This window comes from Stenella coeruleoalba (genome assembly GCF_951394435.1).
Source record: "Stenella coeruleoalba genome assembly, chromosome: 11".
Taxonomy (NCBI): Eukaryota; Metazoa; Chordata; class Mammalia; order Artiodactyla; family Delphinidae; genus Stenella; species Stenella coeruleoalba.
The window spans coordinates 90,220,442-90,244,231 of record NC_137157.1 but is presented as its reverse complement, the minus strand read 5'-3'; the positions used below and the strand labels follow the sequence as shown (position 1 = coordinate 90,244,231).

The 23,790-nt window shown below is 36.2% G+C and overlaps 1 protein-coding gene across 4 annotated transcripts in view; it reads right to left on the bottom strand.

Annotated features, from left to right (window-relative positions):
* The window catches only part of RERG (RAS like estrogen regulated growth inhibitor), a 107,287-nt gene that overhangs the window by 4,362 nt on the left and 79,135 nt on the right, over positions 1–23,790 (bottom strand). For 2 of the 4 annotated variants that reach the window (XM_079938093.1, XM_079938092.1), the window contains one exon: positions 8,007–8,063. In XM_079938093.1, coding sequence (XP_079794219.1) covers positions 8,007–8,063 — 57 coding nt within the window. Of the gene's footprint in view, positions 1–8,006; positions 8,160–23,790 lie in introns of those variants that run through there. The other 2 variants (XM_079938090.1, XM_079938091.1) reach the window with 1 other exon arrangement.

Here is a 23,790-nt window from a genome sequence, read left to right as displayed (position 1 = left end):
GATATCAGAGTAGTCCCCAAGCTCTGCTGGAGTCAGGAGAAGTTAGCAGGGCCAAGGGCACTAGGTGGCTGAGTGAGCCCCTGAACGTGAAATGGAAACCAGAAGTTAAAATGGTACTGCTCTACATGAAAACTAGAACAATTGTCATAAAGCACTCAATAAATGATTAAGTTGATGAAGTTCAGGTTGAAGAACTCTCCCTGAAAGCACTAGTAAATGATAAGAAGGCGAATGTGAAAGTAAAATATAAGAGATATGGATAATAGAAATAGACATGTTATTTTCTACTCTAAAATGAGCCTCAAAGAGAGAATAAAATCCATAGAAGAATGGAAAATATTTGAGGTTGTAGTGACTGAGAATTTCCTAGGATGAGAGGCATTGAACAACTTCATATCAAAAGGACTGACCTTATAGGATGGATAAACAACAAGGTCCTACTGTATAGCACAGGGAACTATATTCAATATCCTGTGATAAACCGTAATGGAAAAGAATATGAAAAAGCATGTATATATTTATAATTGAATCACTTCACTGGACAGCAGAAATTAACACAATATTGTAAACCAACTATACTTCAATAAAATAAATTTTAAAAAAGAACTAACAGGACACACAAGGAAAAAAGTCCCATGTCTCAACCTGTTACAACAAAATGTAAGGATATCAATGACAAAGAGGAAAATTTTAAAGGATCTAAAGGAAAAAAGCACATGACCTACAAAAGCATGTGATTCAGATTGACCCTGGGCTTCTCATCAGCAAAACTGAATTCAGGATCCTAATGGAGTCAAGCAAAGCAATGAAACTACAACAAAAGCAATCCAGAATTACAGTTCTAGATAACAACAATATATCAGGTTGGAGGCGGGGGAAGAGACCAGAGGCAGGTTTGAGTGAGCTAATGTACTTGTCTTACTCCAAATGATGACATGACAAAAAAGAAGAACTGAAAAAAGTGAGCAAATTATTCAACTCAACTGTTAGAAGAGGAAAACAGAATAAATCCAAGAAGATATGAGGAAAGAAGTAAAAGAGAAAACATTAGATAAGGTTGACAAAACCAAAGCACGGTGCTTGAAAAATTAAAAAAAAAAAAGGTGGGCGGAGGAAAGGTAAAAATCTGGCAATACTGACTAATAAATTAAGAGAGAAGGGCGATCAAACAAAATTTAGCATAAAAAGGGGAAATAATTACACATTCCGGTGAAATAGTAATAAAAATAAAATAATATTATGAACTGTATACCAAACAAATTTCAAACACTTGATAAATTTTGTGAGAGAAAAAAATACACAGATTGTTGCAATGAGAAACAGAACACAAGTAGATCAATAGTGGGTAAGGAAATTTAAATGCTGATTGTAGATTTCTCTTTGTCATAATGAAATAACTACACTCAATTGGCTTTATAGGAGGTTGCTATTAAACATTCAAGAAGCTGTTCCAGAAAAACAGAAAAAAAGAATAGCTACCCATTACACAAACCCCAACAAGAAGTATTGCAAAAGTAATATGAAGAGAAAAGAGAAAAAATTGTAGCCTAATTTTATTCTTAAACATAGATTCAAAAATTCTAAATAAAATATTACCCAGTTGAATCCAACAGTGTAATAAGAAAAGTACATCATAAACTAGTAGAGTTTATTTCAGTAATGCAAAGTGTTTATAACTATTAGTGCAATTAACACATTAAAGGACTAAAGAAAAAAAACCACATGATTACCTCTATAGGTAGATCTACAGCATGATAAAATGTATATAAACTTAAAGTATATGCGTATATAGAAAAATACTTTTTTCAAAAAATATGTACTAGCTAGCACATACTGCTTATCATTTGAACACGAATGGTTCTAAACGCTTTACTTATGTTAACTCATTTACTCCTTACAAATATTTCATGCAGTATGTATTACTATCAGATCCATTTTATGTGAAGAAACTGAGGCACAACAACATTTAATAAGTTGCTGAAGGTGACACAGGAGTTAAGTGGTAGGTACAGTTGAGACTGGAACCCAGAAGAGTGGCTTTAGGAGTTTAGGCTTTGAACCACTGTGCTAAGTAGCAACCGTATTAGATTATGTACCTATGGGAAAGAGGAGGGCAATGAAGGTCAGAAGAGGGGATGCAGGAAAAATAAAGTGAAATAATATAAAGGCTTCACATACACATGACATGGTGCCAGGAAAACGGCAGCATGATTAACTGAAGTATTAACTCAATTAACTCAATTATTTGCACTTCAGGTACCCAAATCACTAACCAAGCAACTAACTAAAACTTAGAAGTTTCTTTCTCATCAGGATAGCCAGTAAACCAGTGTTTTTATTTCATTTCCTCTCTATCTGTCTCATGTTTCTGACTTTCATTTCTTCAGCTCATCAACTATTTTACAGTTCTTTTCTGACCACAGTTTTAAGTAACTTTGTTGTAAATCAAGTCTCCTACTCAAAATAGAAGCCACAGAAAGGAAACTTAACTAAGCAACATAAGCTATAGCCAAGCTAGGCTTCGACCTGCCATCAGTCGTGTATAATGATCATTGCCATAGGCATGGCCCATTGCGAATGTATTTTCTGAAAAATAAAATTTTAAAATGAAGTTTTGTTTTGTTTTGTTTTTTTTAGACTCTGCATATAAATGATAACCTGGCCATGGACATTTAGGGTGCTTCTATATTTTGGCTATTGTAAATAAATGTACAGTTCAGGGAATATAACCAATAGTTTATAATAACTTTCTATAGTGTGTAATCTATAAAAAATTGAATCACGATGTCGTACACCTGAAACTAATATACTATTGTGAATCACTATTCCTCCATTTTAAAAAATGAAAATGGGATTATGTTCAATAGATTTTAACAAGTGTATTTTACGTTACTGTCATTTTCCTATAATACGTAATCCCTATGTGGTATGTACAATGATTCTCAATTCTAGATCACTCCATCCCCCTACTCTTCTATGTTAAATGGGAGATTATTGTTTTGTCTAATTGAATGCTCTAAAATACCATTTACAGTAGCTACTCATCTAGAAGTTTTCTCTCAGTTATTTCCTTTTCATCTTCAGTGCTCCAGCCTGAAGAGGAGAGGCCAGAGGGCAGCACACAGCTAGGATCCATGCCCTTTTTGTTTCTCTCTCCACTGCTCTGCAGTGACCTTTGCACTGCCTTCCCTTTCAAAGGACTGGCATCAGCCCTGGAGCCTGGAAAACAAGAGTTCCGGGCTCTAGCCCATCTCTTTGCACCAAAAGTTGTCTGACAGGGACATTTTTCTCAGTTGCCCCCATGATAAATAGGATATGTATTTCAACCACAGAAGGTCACAGTAGGGGGGGGAATAAAATATAATGAAAATGGTATGAAGTTGTGCGATTCTTTGGCGGTTTGTTAACCGAAACAGAAACGTTGAAAGGCAGGAAATGAGGGAATGTTAGCCACAGACAGAGCAGCGGGTGGCAGCAGTGATTTCATCTAAGCTGAACACTGGTTTCATGCCATTTGAAGCATTTTTTTCTTTAAGCCCCTTCTCTCTCTCATTAGGAACCCATGTCTACATGTAAAACAGTGGAAACATTGCTTACAGAGGCAAAACCTTGTACATCGTGTGCTAGAATTATCCGAAGATAATTCTAAAAAATGTACTAAGTACTTTGGAGTGAAATTCTACTATTCATTCTAAAACATGAGAATAAATGTGTATGTGTTTGGAGGGTGGAAATACTTTTCTTTTTTTCATACTAACAGAGAATGATAATTTTTAGTCTCTTTTCTTGAGTGTTAGGGAGAATGATTGTTTAAGAGATACTTTGAAGTGAACCAAATATTGTATACTGTAAGGTCAATATTAGTTTCAAGATGGAATTAGGCATATTAAATATATATATATATATATATAAAACATATATCTGAAGTTCACTGTATATGAGAGATACATGATTTATAACCTATATTCATTACCATTTTATAAACAGAAGTATATTTTGTATACTAAAAGAAGCTGATGCTCAAAGGGATGTTTTGTGTGATTAATCCTTTCACTAATTTGGCTCTTCTGCAAATTTCAACATATTAATATGGACACTTGGCTAGTACAGTAACAATGACAGTAATGTTTATTTATGCTATAGTGGGAATTGTACTAACTGGAGTTCTATTGCGGTCTAACCACAGACTAGCCACGTAATCTTGGATAAATTTACTTCTTTGGACTTGCTTCCTTATTTGCCAAATGACGATCTCAAAGTTCCTTGCTGTGCCAACATTAAATAGTTCTGTGAGTTGTCTGAGCACCTCTGCTTTAGTATCCAGTTGAGAGCATTTGTTCCGGGTTTGTCTCTCTCTTAGAATGAGCCTTTCCAAGCAGAGGGAATTGTAACGCAGGCAGGAAGAGCCAATCTCAAAATCAAAGTGTCAGTGTGTCCAATATGTCTCCCACTTCCTACCCTCACTCTTGTCTGAGCCTTTACTAACCAAGTAGAAACCATAATCCATTCAAACACAGGGTAGGGTGCCTCCTGGGTAGTAGCAGCCTCTCTCTCTCTCCAACTGCCCCCAACAAGCGTAAGTACACGTACACACACAACTGTACACGATCTAAGCCTTTGTCCGTGTTCTCTACCATGATCAGCATTTTCTGAAGGTAATATGACTCTCAGAGGTAGAGATTCAGTTCTTTTTTTGGAATCTAATCAGAACACAGCAGCTGTGCTGCACCCAGAACACTGCTGCCACCTCCATCCATCAGGGGTTTTTCCTGGCTAGGTGGTCCAAGTCCCAAATCCTGTAGGCTCCAGTGGTGGTTTTCGAATGCAATTCACAGACCAGCTCTGGCCTCTGACAAAGATTTCACTGGTCTGTGGTGAAATGAGAAAAATTTAAGGAAAACTAAAATTGTCCAATGTAAGGGATTGAATTTTTTCTTAGATTATATCCTTCAAAACACTTGGAGGCTAATAATATTTCCTTCTTTTATGAAATGTATGTGCCACCCGAATGTTTAATTTTCCCTCAGCCTCCGTCCCTAACTGGAATTCCTGTGATAGTTCCTCTCCTTAAAAAAAAATATCTAAATTTTGGGAATCACTTGCTGTTTTCTTTATAGAATTATCTGAAGCAAGAATTATCTGTAGCAAGCATTTTCTTTATAGAATTAGCTCAGAGCAATAGATATTCCTGTGTTGTTAACATGTTGAGTGGTGTTCATCGTCTTCAGCGTCTCATGGAGCAATAATTCTGTTACAGGTTGAAAAAAGGCCCATGTTTTGGAGGAAGGCTGTGCATTCAGAATTCAAAACTGTCCTTTGCAAATATGCCGTTTTACTTTCTAGGTAGCTTTCCCTTTGGGTGGTGTTTTTGAAACTCTATAATAATAGTATGGAGTTACATACAGGAAATGCTTGGTTCATCTTGAATCAGATGGATTGGAAACTCCTGTAGGCCAGAACATTAGTGACTTCTAGTACATGAGTGTACACACACACACACACACACACACACACACACACACACACACACACACACACATCCAGTTTCCAGGGTGACTGAATAAAAGCCTCACCTGGGAGTGAGTCATCTATCTGATACTCCTGAAGTCAGATGAGCACTCTTGTTGCCTAGCAACTGCAATCCTTTTGGAGCAGCACGGTACAAGGTCACTCAATAAAATTTCATTCTTCGTTTTTTTTTTTTGCGCTACGCGGGCCTCTCACTGCTGTGGCCTCACCCGTTGAGGAGCACAGGCTCCGGAAGCGCAGGCTCAGCGGCCATGGCTCACGGGCCCAGCCGCTCCGCGGCGTGTGGGACCCTCCCGGACTGGGGCGCGAATCCGTGTCCCCTGCATCGGCAGGCGGACTCAACCACTGCGCCACCAGGGAAGCCCAAATTTCATTATTCTTAGTGAAGGAAGCCCGAGCTACAGATAACTGATGCAGGAGATTTCTATTAATAGCTGTCGTTTTTCAGAAGGAATAAAACCAAAGGGAAAATGGTTCACCCAAGACTAATTCAAAAGGAACATTAGTTACTAGAACGTATTCAGAGAGAGCTCAGAAATTTTATGAGATCATTTTTTAGAAGCTTCATCTTTCATTGAGATGTACTGGTACAGCTAAATAAAATTAGTATTTTTCTATTAAACTCCCATAAATTATCAAGATTCTCAGGGACTATAATCTTTATAAAACTTAGATAAGTAATAAAAATATAAGAGGAGAGTAAGCATTTACTTAGGTGGGGCAAACAATAGATAATGAATGATTTTTTCAAACCAAGTGCATTTTTAGATCCACATATGTCATCTTAAGATTAGATTGTGGCTATATTAAAACATGTCAAAAATTATTGATGTTGAAAAACATTTTATTTAAAAGCAGAAACAGAGATGATTAATGAATGTAGAGACATGCTGTTCTCTTAGATTAAAAGATTAAATATCTTAAAGCTGTGAATCTTCTCAAAGTAATTTATAGTTTTAATGCAATTCCAATAAAAATTATGTCATGTTATGATAGAGTTTTAAAAATTGACCTGGAAGAATAAACTAGAGATAGTAGCCAAGATAATTCTGTAAAAAAGTAAAGAAGGAAGGCTTTCTCTACTGGGTTTCAACATGTTCTCAGGAACATACAATTATCAAAAGAGTATGGTACTGGCATTGGATGTGAAAAGCAAATCTAGAACTGCAACCTCACATGCATGATCCCATGTATGAAAAAAAGGCAGCATTGGAAGCAGTGGGGAAAGGTGGGGATGGTTCAATAAATAATAGGAAGACGGTCAACTATTTGGAAAAGATGTTGGGTCTTTACCTTTTACTTCTCAGTAAAATAAATTCTATAGATTAAAAAGTTAAAGATTAGATAAAATATAAGATCACTGTCTATTCCCTTCCCTGTTCAGTTCCCCTTTGTAATGCTTATCACTATTTGACATGTATATATTTGTTTTTTGACTCTTCTCTCTTCATTAGACCGTAAGTTCAACCAAAGCCCATGTTTTCTCCGTCTGCCTATTGATTTATCCTCAGCACCTAGAATCATCATAGGAGGCATTTAATACATACTTGTCAGATGAATGAGTGAAAGCAATGAAAGGAGGCACAAGGGGAAAGAAAGCCCCCTTTTAAACTGAATGTGTGTAACCTTGTAGTGATAAACACGAAAACAAACCAGGAATCACCTTGCCCCACTTCATCATTCTGAGTAAGGCCAGCTCGATCTGGGACACTGTGCCTGGTAATGAAATGATGTACGCGCCTCTCTCTTCATATGCATTTCAAAGACATTGACCTTTACAAAACCAGCGGAGGTCCCGAAGCATACCAAACAAAAACTCAAAGGCTTAATTCAGAGTCAAATCATAGCTTATTTGGAACCCATGGATTTTCAGTGTTATTTTGAAGATGAGAACGAAATAGATTACGAATAAGTACTCTGCTTTGGACTATGAAAAATACATGTGCTGAATACCTCATCCATGAACACTACTGCTGCTTTCAAGATCCAGAGATATCAATTTTTGCTGCTTTTTAATTTTTTAAATAGGCTTAAATCAGATTCATTGGAGAGAGGAGGGGGAGAAACATAGTTTATTTATACATTTTCCCAAAATGAGCATTCACAAGTTTTATATTACTGTTATCCTCTCCTCCCCATGCCATTCTCTCCCACACCCAATTAGCCACGACCGCTGCATCCTCTTTCTCCCACTAGAATGATGCTACGTTTACTGATGGAAGAGCATCAAGTTGTACCCATTTCCTCCTTGTCTCTGGTTTGACCTGATTTCATTCTATGCATTAAAATTCCACAGGGTTCTAAGCACAGATGGCATGCAACGACATCCATCTTCTTACAGGGCTTCTTCGCGTGATTTGATACAGCACTTCCCAAATAGCTGCAAGATGCTTCAAAATGTTGCAACAGAAAATGTCATTCTCTCTTTTGGGTCAAAACTTTGATCAGAGAGAAGGATGAAACAAAATTTGACCTACCGAGGGTGGGATCATATTCCCAGATGAACCGTTTGGTCAGAAATCTCACTACAAGAGCTGTGGAAAAAAAGAACAACATTTCAATCAAATTTGTTAATTTTCTTATAGTTCTTACCCTCATCAGGAAAGAGAAATAGCCCATACAACTATATGTGTTTTATGTTTCCTGGGCATATAAACCCAATATAAACCCGATATATCGATTTATGTTTATTCAGATATTTTTAAAATTTCATATTGTGGCCTAAAAATTGGTGTCATGTTTTAATGGTTTGTTGTGCATTAATGAACATCTTAGATTTGTTCCTTTAGTCACAGAGTTAAAAACATCACAATGTGAAAATGCGCACATATACAGTTTTTAGCAAAACAATGAATGTAGCCATAAAGCATTACAATATGGATGTCTAAAGTTTGAATACTGATAATGATTGATAAAGACCAGTTAAAATGTGATTATTTTTACTGTAATGAAAAGATATTTGTATTATAAAAAATACTCAAAATTACAGATTTTATTAGTGAATCACTAAAGCTTCTCAAAAGTAAGGCCAATGAAGTACTTACTGTCAGGATCTGGAACTATGCTATTCACTTCACTTGCATGATCTCCTTGACCAGCGCTTCACCCCTGAGAGGCAGGTACTAGGATTGACCCCATTTTTCAGATAAGAAAACTGAGGCTCTGAGAGGTTAACTCATTTAATTAAGCTCACCTAGCTAGTTAGTAGCTGAGTCAGGATGTGAATTCAAGAGGCTGTTTCCGAAGCCTGTAATTTCTCCATTGTCTAAACTGAATTTAAGGCCAAGGCCATCTGGCTAATATTTAACTAGAAGGTGAGTCAGAAAAAGAGCGATGCTTGAGAGAGGTGGATTCTATTGTCCTTAAAAAACCGATGGGACACATGCTGAACATTTTCTTATTCTTGTGTTATAGTTGAAAACAATGGTTTTTAATCTTAAAAAAAACTTTTTTTGGAGGAGAGTATCACAGACAGTTTAAAAATAGAATGTAAGCTTTGGACCCTTTCCCTGGAAAAATGTATATACACACAGTCTAGTATATAATTTCAGCAGGCTCACCAGCCCTTTGAATACCCTTGATGGTCTTTTTGGGATCCCACTGGCCTTAACTAAAGAATCAATGTCTACTGTATTTTATCATTTAAAAATGTCTATTATGGTAGTTTTACTGAAATGCCCTTTATGTAGTAGTCTATAAAGATAATCCTTGGAGAAACAAGACTATTGAGTTGAAAGTCACTGTCAGCCTCTCCTTTGTCCGTTGCCTCTGTTAAGATCAACAGGGTATATACCCTCCTACTGCAGTGGTTTATATGAGAGATCCCAGTGCAAATTGCAATGAAAACCTCATAAAACAGACTACAAGTAAACGTGCCTTGGCTGGAGACTGAAAGCAGCAATGTTCTTTCTAATTACAGAGTGTGAGGCCGAATTTGAGCCAAAATATTTGCAGTGCCTAAAGTAGCAAGGCCACTGACCCTATAATACTTCCCACAGTGAGTGTACGTGTGGTTTGATCTTCAACTTGCAGAGTCTGTCACTGTCCACTCTCTTGAGACTGTCTTTTTTTTTTCATGTAAGAAACTGTAAGCCCTAGACAGATATTCTTCTGTTTTTCAATTGTCAGTGTTAGTCAACATAACTGCTTACAGTATTCAAAGAGTTTCACATTTTGTCAGAACATGGAGTTTTAACTCAAAAGGTTGTGACCTAGAAAAATTCATTTATCTGGCATCTTCAAGCCATGAGCTATTGAAATTAACAAAATTTTTTACATAACTGAAGTTTGAAGTACCCCAGTTCCCAGACCATTTAAATTTAATCATTTCTCAAAGAAATCTTTATAAAATGTTTTAGACAGGCCATTGCCTTTCAAAACCAAGTATACCGAGTAGAACTAAATCACTCTTAAACGTTTGGATCTTAGTTAAGAATCTTGATTAGTGCCCTGTGTAGTTATGTGGCGATACTTTTAGAAGCTGTAGAGTCATTGAGGCAAAACAATTCTAAAGCGCTAGGGCTTTTGCGTATTTTTAATTTTTGGTTATATAAATATAATTTTTCATATACATGCATATATAATATTTTCCTCCCTGAAATACCATGGCTTTCTCTCTCTTTTTTTTTTTTTTTTTTTTTGCGGTACGCGGGCCTGTCACTGTTGTGACCTCTCCCGTTGCGGAGCACAGGCTCCGGACGCGCAGGCTCAGCGGCCATGGCTCACGGGCCCAGCCGCTCCGCGGCATGTGGGATCTTCCCGGACCGGGGCACGAACCCGCATCCCCTGCATCGGCAGGCGGACTCTCAACCACTGCGCCACCAGGAAAGCCCCATGGCTTTATCTTTTTGCCACGGTTTCCGAGACTACCTCTAATAACCTATCTATAAATGTACTTTGTTACTTTTATTATTCCAAAGATGGATAAGCCGTATTAACAAGCTTGTTAGAATTTTGCCTAATATTGGAGTAAATTAGTTTTGGGGTTTGGTTTTAAACAATTTGTTCCAAGAATATAAAAATGATTCTGGTGCACCTTTGAGTTATCATTTTGCTGTTGATAACGTCGTTCCTGCTGACTCCTGGGTTTTGGGCTTAGTTTCAGATTGTCACCTTGCAATGGGCAGTGCTGCTCGGCTTAATCAATGAAATCAATCTACACATTTTTAAAGGGATCTACATCTTTATGTCATGGTTATTTTAACAAAAGAATCCTACATTTAAAAAAAATTCAATCTACTTCAAATGCAGTAAAAATCATCAAAAGCCATTTTGAAAAATGGACATGTCATATATTCATTTTTGAAAACATGTTTTCATCTCTCACAGATTATTCATGGAAAAGACAAATGCATTTTATATATTATTAAGTTTTCAATAATATCATAATGTAAAATTATTAGTCAAAAGAATGAAAATAATTTTACATCTTTGGAAATGATATCTGCTAAAGGCTTTATTGTTATTTCAATTGTCTGAGGTGCGTAAGTGACATTCACCATTTATTGATGCAATTACAAAACTTCACCAGTATTATTTCATCCCTAGTTTTATTATAATTTTATTACGAAATATAATTTTCATATGGGATATATCTTACCAAGTCTCACCTCCTCCACCACGACTACTCTCATCACATGGTTTTACCTCTTAACGCTAATACAATTGCTTTCTCAGTGGTGTCCCTATTTTAACTGCACCCCCCAGTACTCCCTTACACTACTCTCCACACAGCAGCCAATGATTCCGTTAAAACTTGAACGAACTCTCACATCTTTTCCCCAAACGCTCGCTGACCTCATCTCATTGAATAAGTATTTTTCGAGTGACTTCTCTGTGCCAGGTTCTGTTTTAGGTGTTTGCAATAATCCAGTAAACAATTGAGACAAAGATCTCTGAACTTACCAAGCTTATATTCTTCTAGGAGGAGACAGATAAAAAATAAAAATAATAAATAAATTACAATAGTCTGTTAGAGGTGTTAAGTGCTATCAGATAAAATAGGAAGAGCAAGGTAAAGGGGATTCAGCATTGGGAGATGAGAGTGTGAGAGTTATTATTTAAGATTGGGTGACCAGGGTAATTCTTGATGTGACCAGGGTAATTCTTGATGAGAAGGTGATAGAAGAAAGAGATGAGGGAAGATATGTGGGGGGAACAGTGCTTCAGGAAGAGGGAACAGCCAGTGCAAAGGCCCTGCAGCAGGAATGTGTGCTTGATATGCTCAAGGAATATTAAGCAAGCCAGTATGGCTAAAGCAGAATGAGCAATAATAAGTATAGTAGTTGATTAGGTTATTTCCTGTCTGTCATGATTATCAATGTAAGCTAGTTTCCAACAAAACGGAAAATTCACTAAGTAGAACTTAATCGAAAGAAATATTATTAAAAGCGACATCAAGATAATAAATAAATAGGATAAAATTCTGTTTATAAGCAAGAGTTAGATGGGAAAGTTTCTATATTAAAATAGCCATACTATTTCTAAAGGTTAACAAGATTGGGATAGTTTTTCAAAATAATTGCTGATGTCATTATCACGATGAGGCAGACATCTGGAGTACCAGCTTTAATGACTAGAATGATATTTTTAAATGAAAATTGATTGGATGTAATCTGTGCAATAAACCAACTTTTAGAAAGAAACGAACTTTTCAAGGTAAATGAAAACTAACACACATGATATTCTTATACTTTAAAAAAATTTAAGAGATAAATTCAAGAGAGATTCAGACAGAACTTTCAAAGGTTACTTTTTAGACTCATATTCTTAAAAAAATCCTATTATGTATGTCATTATTTTTCACTTATACAATCATGAAACAACTTGATTAACAATCTGTATAATACAACTGTGTTGTAAGGTACTTAAGCATATGAGACCTCCTAAATATTTGTGATCATTGTCTTTTCTCTAGGTCTCTTAAAGATGTATCCTTATTATTAAAAATCTAGCCTTTTTGTCTGAAAGGAACTTTTATCTCTTTACTGATGCATATTGAATGTGTTCTCAGTTAAAGCAGTTTCCAATTACCTGTCCTTTCCAAACTCTGGCTTTCTCATCTATAATATGTGGATAGCAATATCACCTTGTGGCTCATAGTTGATTCTTTTGCTTCTCCTGGATCCTCATATACCTCTGCAACATGAATTTCAATCATTTCCCATAGCACTCCTTACATCACCCCACCAGACTGTACTCCTTACTAACATCACGCATATTCATCTCTTAATGCCTCTAATCACATTGTTACTGCTGCCTTGAAAGTCCTTATCTAACTAATAAAATCCTAATCATCCTTCAAAATCTAGTTCAAATATAACCTCCTTTATGAAACCTTTCCTTTCTTTCTGTATCAGTTAGCAATTGCCATGTAACAAATACAACCCCAAACTCAGTAGCATACAACAATAAGCATTTATTATGGGAAAATTATCATGTGCTTATAGAATCGTGGTCAGTTGACTATCTTGGGAAAAAATCCAGCTGAAAAGTGTTTAAAATAGTTAGGTCAGAATTTTTAGGATAGGAAAAGAATTTCTGCTTCAATTGAGAGTACTTCAAGGAACATTAACTTTCACCTGCCCATTTTGACTAACTTTTGAACTTGCCTTTGATCCTGGTAACACACCCAGTGAAATCCCTTAACTTCATATTGTGCTAAGATGGTGCTCATTATCTCCTACATTCATATCATAATGAAAAGTTATTATGAATATGTATTAAGTGATGTATATGGTTTTTATTCGGTAACCTGCAGGACTTTCATACAAAATATATTTATTTTTAAATTGTAGGACCAGGTAACTTTTAAATACTTTTAAATGACCTTCCACAAGAGTCTATTAAATTTAGAGCAATTATTTCACGAAGAGTTTTAATTATGCTGTGAAAAACAAACAAAAACTTTTGTTATAGGAAAAGAAAGCAGATATGGATAATACTAGCATAATCAGAGTCCATTCTGGGTTGTAAGTATATTTACTGCCCGTTATCTGAATTATTTTTCCTATTTTTTTACAACCAAACTTCTCAATGTTTAATACACATGTTAAAACTTAAAAACCATGAAAAAACATTATAATAAACTTACACAGTATCCCATTTGTGAAACTTCTCAAAATTATGATGCATAGAAGATAGAATGTCTCTCTTTTCCTCTTCTTCCCGTTTCTACTTCATTACACTACTTACACTGTAACTACTTGGCCAGCAAAAAATGTGAAACAATGGTATACATTACCAAGCTTAAATGGGTGGCAAGAGTCAACACTAAATTGCTTTCAGTTTGAATTTCATGAGTGATAGGGAAAATGTCACAATAAGTAAAATATGTGAAAAATCATGAAACAGAGAAAGAGGAAAGAGTTTAATACCACTGGGAATGGTTTCCTCACTTCACTAAGCACAGCCTCAATTTAAACAATATCATAAAAATTATAATGGGAAAACAGTAAGAAAAAAATAGTGCAGTGTTTTCGGTATTGTTATCCACCTTCCTTTATTGAGTGTGTGCTATCAGATCAGGTGCTGTGCTGTATCTTTACATGTATATGTTTACTCTTCATTGCCCCATAGCATGGAATATATGCATGTGATTATGTGTATGGATACACATATTATATGTATGTGTGTACCTCAAGGAAGAAATTGAGGCTCAGATTATTTACATTTCTTCCTGAAATATGTGCCCACTTGTCTGACACCAGTGTGTCACCCTCTCTCATTTAGTGGAAGCCCCTCTTTTTACAGATGAGGAATTTGCCACTAGAAAGCTGACAAGTCTTATTGGTATACTCCTCTATTGTTACTAGACTCTTAATTTGAAAAATTTCAGGGAGAAAGTTGTATGTACTTTAGAAACAGGGTCTATTTTGAAGAAAATATATTGTTTAGTCACCTAACACTGCTTTTGTGACCCCAAAAGGGATCAAAACCCTGGTGAAAATAAAGGCTTGAAATGTCTCTAGAAAAAAAGTGAGTTTCTAGACGCTTCTGAACACTCCTGGGCTTCTTTTCTTGCCTTCGTGTGGGGCACTGACCCTACTCCTTTCATTCTGTAATGCGTGGTGTACTAACACCCAGGGAGAAAATGCAATCATCCTGATGGTATCATTTGGCTTCATCGGAACGTGGTTTGCTGTATGTTTCTTCAAGGTTGCTTTCAAGGTTAATAATTATTATTTTAAATACAATGCAGAGATCCTTACTCATTTTGAGTGTCCCATAAATAACTTCAGGCTGATTTCTTTTTTAACTTTGCACCCTGGAAAGTCCAAAGAAGCTAAAAACTAGTCAGCATATTAAGTAGGTAACCCAGAATGGAACTAAATCAATGAAAGGGAAAAAGATGTATTTAGAAAGCAATAGACTCATAGATAATGTTACTATTCACCAGAGCATTTCTACTTGTGGTAACCAGTGAAGGATCACCTCCTCTTTCAAGTCTCCCCTGGCCTTCCCAAGCCGTTAATCACTCCCTATGTGATGTGAAATTGTCACTTGTTTCTTCTCTATTATAGAACGTGCACAGCTGCCTTGTAAATTATTCACTTATACTACCTTATGTGTTACAAATTGTGAGTGACCTGAGATCAGAGATTAAGCCTTGTTCACCTTTATCTCCCGTGGCTGGCATACTGCCTGATACATGATATGTGCTCAATAAATATTTGAAGAAACCAATGAGGAAACAATTAAAATCTGGATAAATTATTTGGCCCCCGTATTACTACTGTACTCAGGTTGGTACTCTAGTGTGCTTTTATTATCTGAAAACATCTTCTTTACAGCGGAACTTCCAGTGAATATATAGCACCACTTCTCAGGTTCAATGCCTACTTCAGATGTCTATTGAAAACCTGATTCATCAACCTACAGGACCCTCCAGGCCCCTTCTCTCGGGCCAGAGGAAACCACAGCCCCAGACCTCATACTACTATCAGCCCTAAGTTTAACTCCAAACCTTCAGTGTTCATAAGCGTCAGAGAAATAAAAATGAGCTTACTTACAGAAATAGAGCGAATTCTACCTTAGACCTGTGGAGATAGTTTATTGCTGAATACATTAATTTTGTAGAACTAAGTACCTATTTAATAACTATATGAGCTGTTGGATTAAAGTGTATATACTCTTAGAAAATACCATTAAGTAGATTTTAGTTATGATTTAAATAAAGACACTAATGGAACTTCTGGAATGCTAACTATCAAAAGGGTAGTTTGTATTGAATATTGACTACAAGCTTATTTATTTCTCATAAACACTCTCAAAAGTAGGAATTAATGTTCCTATTTTACACATAAGAAACCTGAACTGAAAAGTAAATAAACTTGTCTATTTTGCAGAGCAGTCAAGTGACAGAACTGATTGAACCCAGGTTTGTTGACTTTAAAATGCATGCTTTTTCTAATGTCCAATATTTACCACTATATTTTAATATTTCTATGGATATGATTTAATTCTGAATGGTTGGAATTGTTTTCCCTATGAGCTTACATCTGACAAAGAGGCATGCTTTGAAGAGTGCATTTTTTCTTCATGACTAGATTTCTTCATCCTCAGTGGAGGGAATATCCATGACCAGAAACCATGGCAACACAGAAAGAGAATACGAATTTCAAGATGCAAGAAGGAAATTTTATATAAATAAGATTTTTGTTTTTCTCTTGAAAAGGTCTTTAAAAGATGGAGCAAAAGAAAAAAACAAGTGTGCAATGATACAGACATAAAGTAGTATATGATAAGCAACTGTTTTCTTACTAGTTTCCTCAGTCGTTAACACGTTCCTTCTTTCAACAACACAGAATAGAATGTCAGGAAACATTTTAGGCAGTGAAGAAGACAGCACAGAAAATAAGACACGGTTCCTATTTTCGAGGAGCTGAGAATGTGCACTTTTGCATGTTCCAGGAACAATCAAAAGACATGTGGGTAATTTAGAATGTTGTCTAAGTCCTGTTATGATGCCTGGGTAAAAGAAGGAAGGCCAGAGTGAGGTGAGTCTAACCGACTTAAGTGCCTCAAAGCGAGAAAACCTTGTGTTTTCCAGAAGAGAAAGTGTAATAGACAAAATCAGAGTCATATGTATAAAGTGTCAATCCTACGATTGCTTCTGTTCCATCTTTCAGATGGATGGGGTTTGGCTAAAATATAAGAGGAAGTTCAGTTTTACCTTTTTCCTTCCCTCACCCTGACCTCAATCATCCTCCTGTCAAATCAAGCCTCCAGATAAAATTTCCCTATTCCCCACCCCCTGGATCTGACACTTCTGGTCTTTTGTACTTTATTCCTGGGTCTCTTTTCAACCACCAAGCCCCAAGTTCATGTTCTTCCTTTTAGCAGGCTTCTCTTTCTCTGACTACACTAGCCTCCCCCAAGAAACTTGGGCCATTGTGCCTCAAATCAAGGACTGAACTACGGAAATCTCAGCACAAAGATTTGATCTAGAAGGACCTGTCGAGGACAGCACAGGTCTTTGAAGTTTGGGCTTAACAGCTGCAAATATGGCTGAAACCAAGAATGTGGCACTTTGGAATCTCAGGACCCCTAGTCAAAGCAGACTAAAAGCCCTTTCTTCACTGAAAGGTTATGGAAATAGGCTGCCCTGGAAATGAGATGACAAAAAAAGCACCCGGAAATTGTGTGACTTGAAATGTCAGATCTTTTTTTTTTTAATTTTTAAAAATTTGATTGAAGTATAGTTGATTTATAATGGGCTAATTTTTGCTGCACAGCAAAGTGATTCAATTATACATATATATTCTTTTTCATCCTCTGAAATGTCAGATCTTAAGGAGAGGGGCTCAGAGCAAAGATGTGTGCACAGAAATCAGATTTCAGATTTACTGATATCTAAATTTAATATTTTCAAATGCTTCTTGTATGGCTCTGTCATTAAGTCTTTCTCTCCTCCCCACATATATGAGATTTACACACATTTATTTAATCATTAAATATTTATTTATCACTGTGCTAGACATGAAAGAAAGCAAGACAGAGGATTCCCTAAGCAAGATCTTTGCAATGACTTCATATTAGACCTAAATTGTGAGCTAGGTCTTGGATGAGTTGAAATTGCTAACTTAGGGAGAGTACTGTAAGCAAAGAGCATCATGTTCAAAGGCCTCCCATGAGTCATGGGAGACCCTGGTTCATTTAGGAATCACAAGCGGTTCAGCGTAGGTTGAGTGGTGTGTGGATGGAGCTATGTAGGGGGTAGGTTGTGAGGTTCTTCACAGCCCAGACTATGAAGGAGCTTATATGTCACATTGACGAGCTTGGATTTTACAGTGAAATCTGTGGGCACACACAGGTTCTGAGTAGGGAGATGGCTCAATTTGAGCTGGCTACCTATGGAAATTGTTCACTGATTAGTTGTACAAAGTGTGAGAGAGGGATTGGTCTATATGGAATAAAAGTCTGAGTGATTCTCTGAGGCAGAATATAATGGAGAAATTAGTTAAGTGCAAGTGAGGTTGGATTGAACACGTTGAACATGAGACATTAATGAAAACATCCAGGTAGAGAAGTCTCATCTCTCCATCCATCCACCCATCCATCCACCCATCCATTCATCCATCCATCCATCCATCCATCCATCCATCCATCCATCTTCTATGCTTCTATTTATCTACCCATCTATCATACATTCAACATTTATTTATTAAATGCCTGTCATGTCCCAGTCACTGCTAAGCACTGTCCCATAGGCAGCTGACATCATAGCATGAAGCTGGAGAGAGTTGATAATTGCTAGAATGATACTTTCTAGTGATTGGCAAATGCAATGGGCATAGTTAAGATGCTCAATGTAGATAAAGAAAAGAGGTCTTAGCACAGAAGTGCTATCTATCTTCAATGTCATCTCATGGTGACTTCTCTTGATTCTTATGTTCTCCTCCTTCTCAACTCCTAAGATTTCTAGCTGAACTAAAAAATTTAACAGATCTAGTCAGGGGACAAAAATTTGTTCATATAGCCATAGTTTCTGAAGCAGTCCCATCCCCCATCCCCTACTCCCTGCTCTATTTCCTGTGATGGTCAAAATAAATTGACATAAAAAACATTTAAGCCCCATAAAAACATGGAGATTGAGCAATTTAATGGGAATTTTAAATTAATGCAGTATAAAAGTTGTTGCTTTATAATGCCAGAAGTTCAAATGAGATGTAAATTAGTTCCAGATGGGGGTCTAAGGATTGCTTTTAAGTTATTGTTTATTTAAGCCTGAACATTTTGACTTGTCCTGCATTCTGACAAAAATATCACTCTGAGAAAGAGTTACAGAATTAAAGTCAGTTCTCTGTGCAGGAAATTTTTAAAGATAAATGGTGTAATCTCCAAGAATTATTAGGGAGATGCTTTTGTATCTGAAAACCTAGCCTTGGAGTCTAGCTTCAGTGCATTTCAAGTCTTGAAAATTGACTTACTTTGGTATGGAATGGTAAGGTAAGGATTTGGTACTGACAACAGTGCTTTAGGATGACAAATGAGAATGGGAAAAAAAGCAGGACCATGACTTATAATTCTTAACGTGTTTGATAGGGAGTAGAGATTTGAGAATGCTTGTAGAGTATGTAAAATCAAGAAAAAACTTTATATTAAATTAAAAATTAGCTTGTATGATTGAATAACAATAAATTTTCCAGAATTTAAATTGAAAGTAGAAACAAGAGAAATTAACTTTGAAATATGGTAATCAGCTGATTTGGCTTTGTCTCTTCATTTGTTTTTGAAGGTTAATAAGTCAAAAGCTATGGATTCTGTGCCCAGGAATTCGAACCAGTTTTATATAAGTTGGAAATTATTATTCATTTTAATCATAATTCATTTTAATTATAATTCAATTTAATTATAATTTAATTATAAGTGATCCTTAAGAAATAAATTACCAGATTTCCTAAGCCAGAGTTTAAATTTAATAATTTATAATTATTTTCATTAAAATATTTTATACCAAGCCATTATATTTAAGAAGAATTACCTGTCTTTTATTAAGTATTTTTCTAAATTTTTCAAGAGATTTGGATATAAAATTCTAATTTTTAATTTTTACTCTTTTTTGGAAGAGGAACGTGTATGGTGTTAATGTCTGAATTTCTTTTCCTATGCTTATATTACGAGAACACACAAGAAATTGGCAACTGGAAACATATGGAATTTGTTGGAGCATAAAACTGATTCAGAATGACTAAATATCCCGGACAAGCAGAGGAATATCTCATATGATCCCCACTGAATGCCTTCTTTTACAAAGAACCAAGGATCTTATAAGTTATTCCTCTCACACATGGCCTCTGCTCCAGACTCATTTTGGTTCCTGCCTATATGGGCACAAATGGATTTAAGAGGCTGTGTCTATGACTCTGGTCTTGAAGACTTACCTCTAGCAACTGGGTGTCTCCATTTGTAGCCCCATCACAACTCCTATTGCTATCTTCATAACCTCATAAGATAAAAACAAAACATGGAGCCTTAAAAAAGTCAGAGTTTGTATGGAGAACTAGAGCTTGGCAAAAATAAGACTGTAAGTGAGAGGAATTGTCAGAGATTGGGTTGGAAAAGGGCCCACACTATGAACAACCTATAAGCCAAGCTAAGATATTTCTACTTATGCTTAAGATGATGAGAAGCCATTAAGGTATTATAAACACAAGATGACATGATCATCTTTTTGTTTTATAAAGGCCACTGCTATTTCAGTGCCAAGGTAAGGCTGGAGACAGGAGGACTAGTTAAGGAGCTATTCCAGTACTACAGAAGGAAAAATTCACTCCTACCCACCAGTAAATGTGTCAAGTCATAATTGGAATTATACAGTATATAGTCTTTTCAGTCTGACATCTTTCACTTAGCAATATGCATCTTAATTTCTTCCATGTCATGTCCTGCCTTGAGAACTTATTTCTATCTATTGCTGAATATTCCATTGTATGGGTATACTACAGTGTATCCAGTCACCAACTGAAGAACATCTTGGGTGCTTCCAATTTGGGGCAATTATGTTTTGGCCATAAATATTCACATGAAGGTATTTATGTAGACATAAGTTATCAGATAGTTTGGGTAAATATTTAGGAGCACAATTGCTGGATTATAGTAAGACTACATTTAGCTTTATAAGAAACGGCCAAACTGTTTTCCAAAGTGGCTGTACCATTTTGCATTCCCATCAGAAATGAACGACAGTTTCTGTTGCTCTGTATCCTTGTCAGCATTTAGTATTGTCAATTTTCTTTTGATTTTTTTTTTTTTTTTGGCCATCCTATTAAGTGGGCATTGTTATCTCACTGTTGTTTTCTTACAATTCTCTAATGACAGATAAGGTTGGGAATAATCTTTCATGTAATTGTTTGCTATCCATATATCTTCTTTGGTGAGGCATCTGTTCAGATCTTTTATCCCTTTGAAAAAAATAGACTTTATTTTTTAGAGCAGTTTTAGGTGTTCTGCCTTGCCATCCCTCCCTCTCTCCTAACTCCTGGCTACCACTAATCTTTTTGTTGTCTCCATAGTTTTGCCTTTTCCCAGAATGTCATATAGTATGAGAGTTCCTGTTGCTGAACATCATTGCCAGCATTTGGTGTTGTCAGTGAGATTTTGGCCATTCTAATAGGTGTGAATGGTTTATCATTGTTGTTTTCATTTTCAAATCTGTAATGACATATGATGTGTAACATCTTTTTATATACTTATTTGGCTTCTGTGTTTTTTCTTTGGTGAGGTATCTTCAGATATTCTGACCATTTTTTAATTGTGTTGTTGTTTTATTTTTGAGTTTTAAGAGTTCTTTGTATATTCTGGATAGCAGTCCTTTATCAAAATATCCTTTGCAAATATTTTTGCTCAGGCTGTGCCTTGTCTTCTCATTCTCTTGAAAGTGTCCTTCACAGAGCAGAAGTTTTTAATTTAGAAGTTTTTAATGGTTTTCATCAATCATTTCTTTCATGGATTGTGCCTTTGGTATTGTATCTAAAAAGTCATTGCTATACCCAAGGTCACCTAGATTTTCTCCTATGATATATTCTAGGAGTTTTATAGTTTTTCATTTTATATTTAGGTCTATGATCCATTTTGACTTAATTTTTGTGAGGGGTATAAGGTCTGTATATAGATTTTTTTTTTCATGTGGATATTCAGTTGTTTCAGTACCATTTGTTGAAAGACTATCTTTGCTCCATTGTATTGTCTTTGCTTCTTTGTCAAAGATAGTTGGCATTATTTATGTGAGTTTATTTCTGGTCTTTATTGTGTTCCATTGATCTATTTGTCTATACTTCACCAATACCACACTGTCTTGATTACTGTAGCGTATAGTAAATCTTGAAGTCAGGTAGTTTCAGCTCAACTTTGTTCTTCTCTTTCAATATTGTGTTGGCTATTCTGGGTCCTTTCCCTCTCCATATAAACTTTAGGATTAGTTTGTCTATGTTCACAAAATAACTTTCAAGGACTTTGATTGGGATTTTAGTGAATCTTTAGGTCAAGTTGGGGAACGTTGTCATCTTGGCAATATTGAGTCTTCCTATATATAAACATGGAATTTATTTAGTTCTTGGATTTTTAAAATCAGAGTATGGTAGTTTTCCTCATATACATCTTATACATATTTTATTAAATTTCTATATAATCATTTCATTTTGGGGGTGCTAATAAAAATGATATTATGGGGACTTCCCTGGTGGCACAGTGATTGAGAGTCCACCTGCCGATACGGGTTCGTGCCCTGGTCCGGGAGGATCCCACATGCTGCGGAGCAGCTGGGCCCGTGAGCCATGGCCACTGAGCCTGTGCATCCGGAGCCTGTGCTCTGCAACGGGAGAAGCCACAACAGTGAGAGGCCCACATACCGCAAAAAAAAAATTATATTATGGGCTTCCCTGGTGGTGCATCGGTTAAGAGTCTGCCTGCCAATGCAGGGGACACGGGTTCAAGCCCTATTCCAGGAATATCCCACATGCCACAGAGCAACTAAGCCCGTGCGCCACAACTACTGAAGCCTGCACTCCTACAGCCCGTGCTCCGCAACAAGAGAAGCCACCGCAATGAGAAGCCCGCGCACCACCATGAAGAGTAGCCCCCGCTCACTGCAATTAGAGAAAGCCCATGTGCAGCAACAAAGACCTAACTCAGCCAAAAATAAATAAATTAAAAAAAATAATATTATGTTTTCAGTTTCAAATTCCACTTGTTCGTTGCTGGTATAAAGGAAGGCAATTGACTTTTTTAAAAATTTAATTTATTTATTTTTATGCAGCAGGTTCCTATTATCTATTTTATATATATTAGTGTGTACATGTCAATCCCAATTTCCCAATTCATCCCGCCCCCCCCCCCCCACATTTTCCACTCCTTTGTGTCCATACGTTTGTTCTCTATATCTGTGTCTCTATTTCTGGGAAGGCAACTGACTTCTGTGTTTTAATCTCATGCTACAACCTTGCTATAATCACTTATTATATCCAGGAGGTTTCTTTCTCTTTGTCTCTTCTTTTGGATTTCCTACATATATGTGATGGCATTATTTCCTTCTTTCCAATCTGTATACCTTTTATTTTCTTTCCTTGTCTTATTGCATTGGCTAGAATATCCAATACAATGTTGAAAAGGAGTGGTGAAAAGGTCATCCTTTCCTTGTTTCTGATCTTAGCAAGAAAATTTCTAGTGTCACACCATTAATTATAATGTTAGCTGTTGGGGTTTTTTTTGGTAGATATTCTTTATTAAGTTATTCCTCTCTATTCCTAGGTTGCTGAGAGTTTTCATCATGAATGAGTGCTGCATTTTGTCAAGTGCTTTTTCTTCACCTATTATTGTGATCATGTGATTTTTTTTCTCTTGCCTGTTCATGTGATAGTTCCATTAGCTTACGTCTAGGTAAGCTAATCTTGGCTATAATTTTCTGTATTCACATGTCTCTCTCTAGATTTCAGGATATGGTATATTGCTCAGCAACTTCAATTTTTTTGATTGGACCAAAAAAGGTAATTGATTTTGTTTGTTCAGCTTTTTTGTTGCTGTTGTAAGGATAAGAGTGATGATTTAGAAGCTCTTTACATTTCAGGGCTGAAATTGGAAGGTTGCTTAGATATTTTACAGGATAAGTAGGTTTCAGAGCTTCTTCATCTTACTGTTATTTCTGCCTTTTCAGTATTCTCTCACTGTTCTTTCAGCTCAGCCATATGTGATATATATTCTAGTATTTTTCATGTGTGCAATGCGAAATGGATTTCACTGACCTGCATTGGCATCATAGGACTT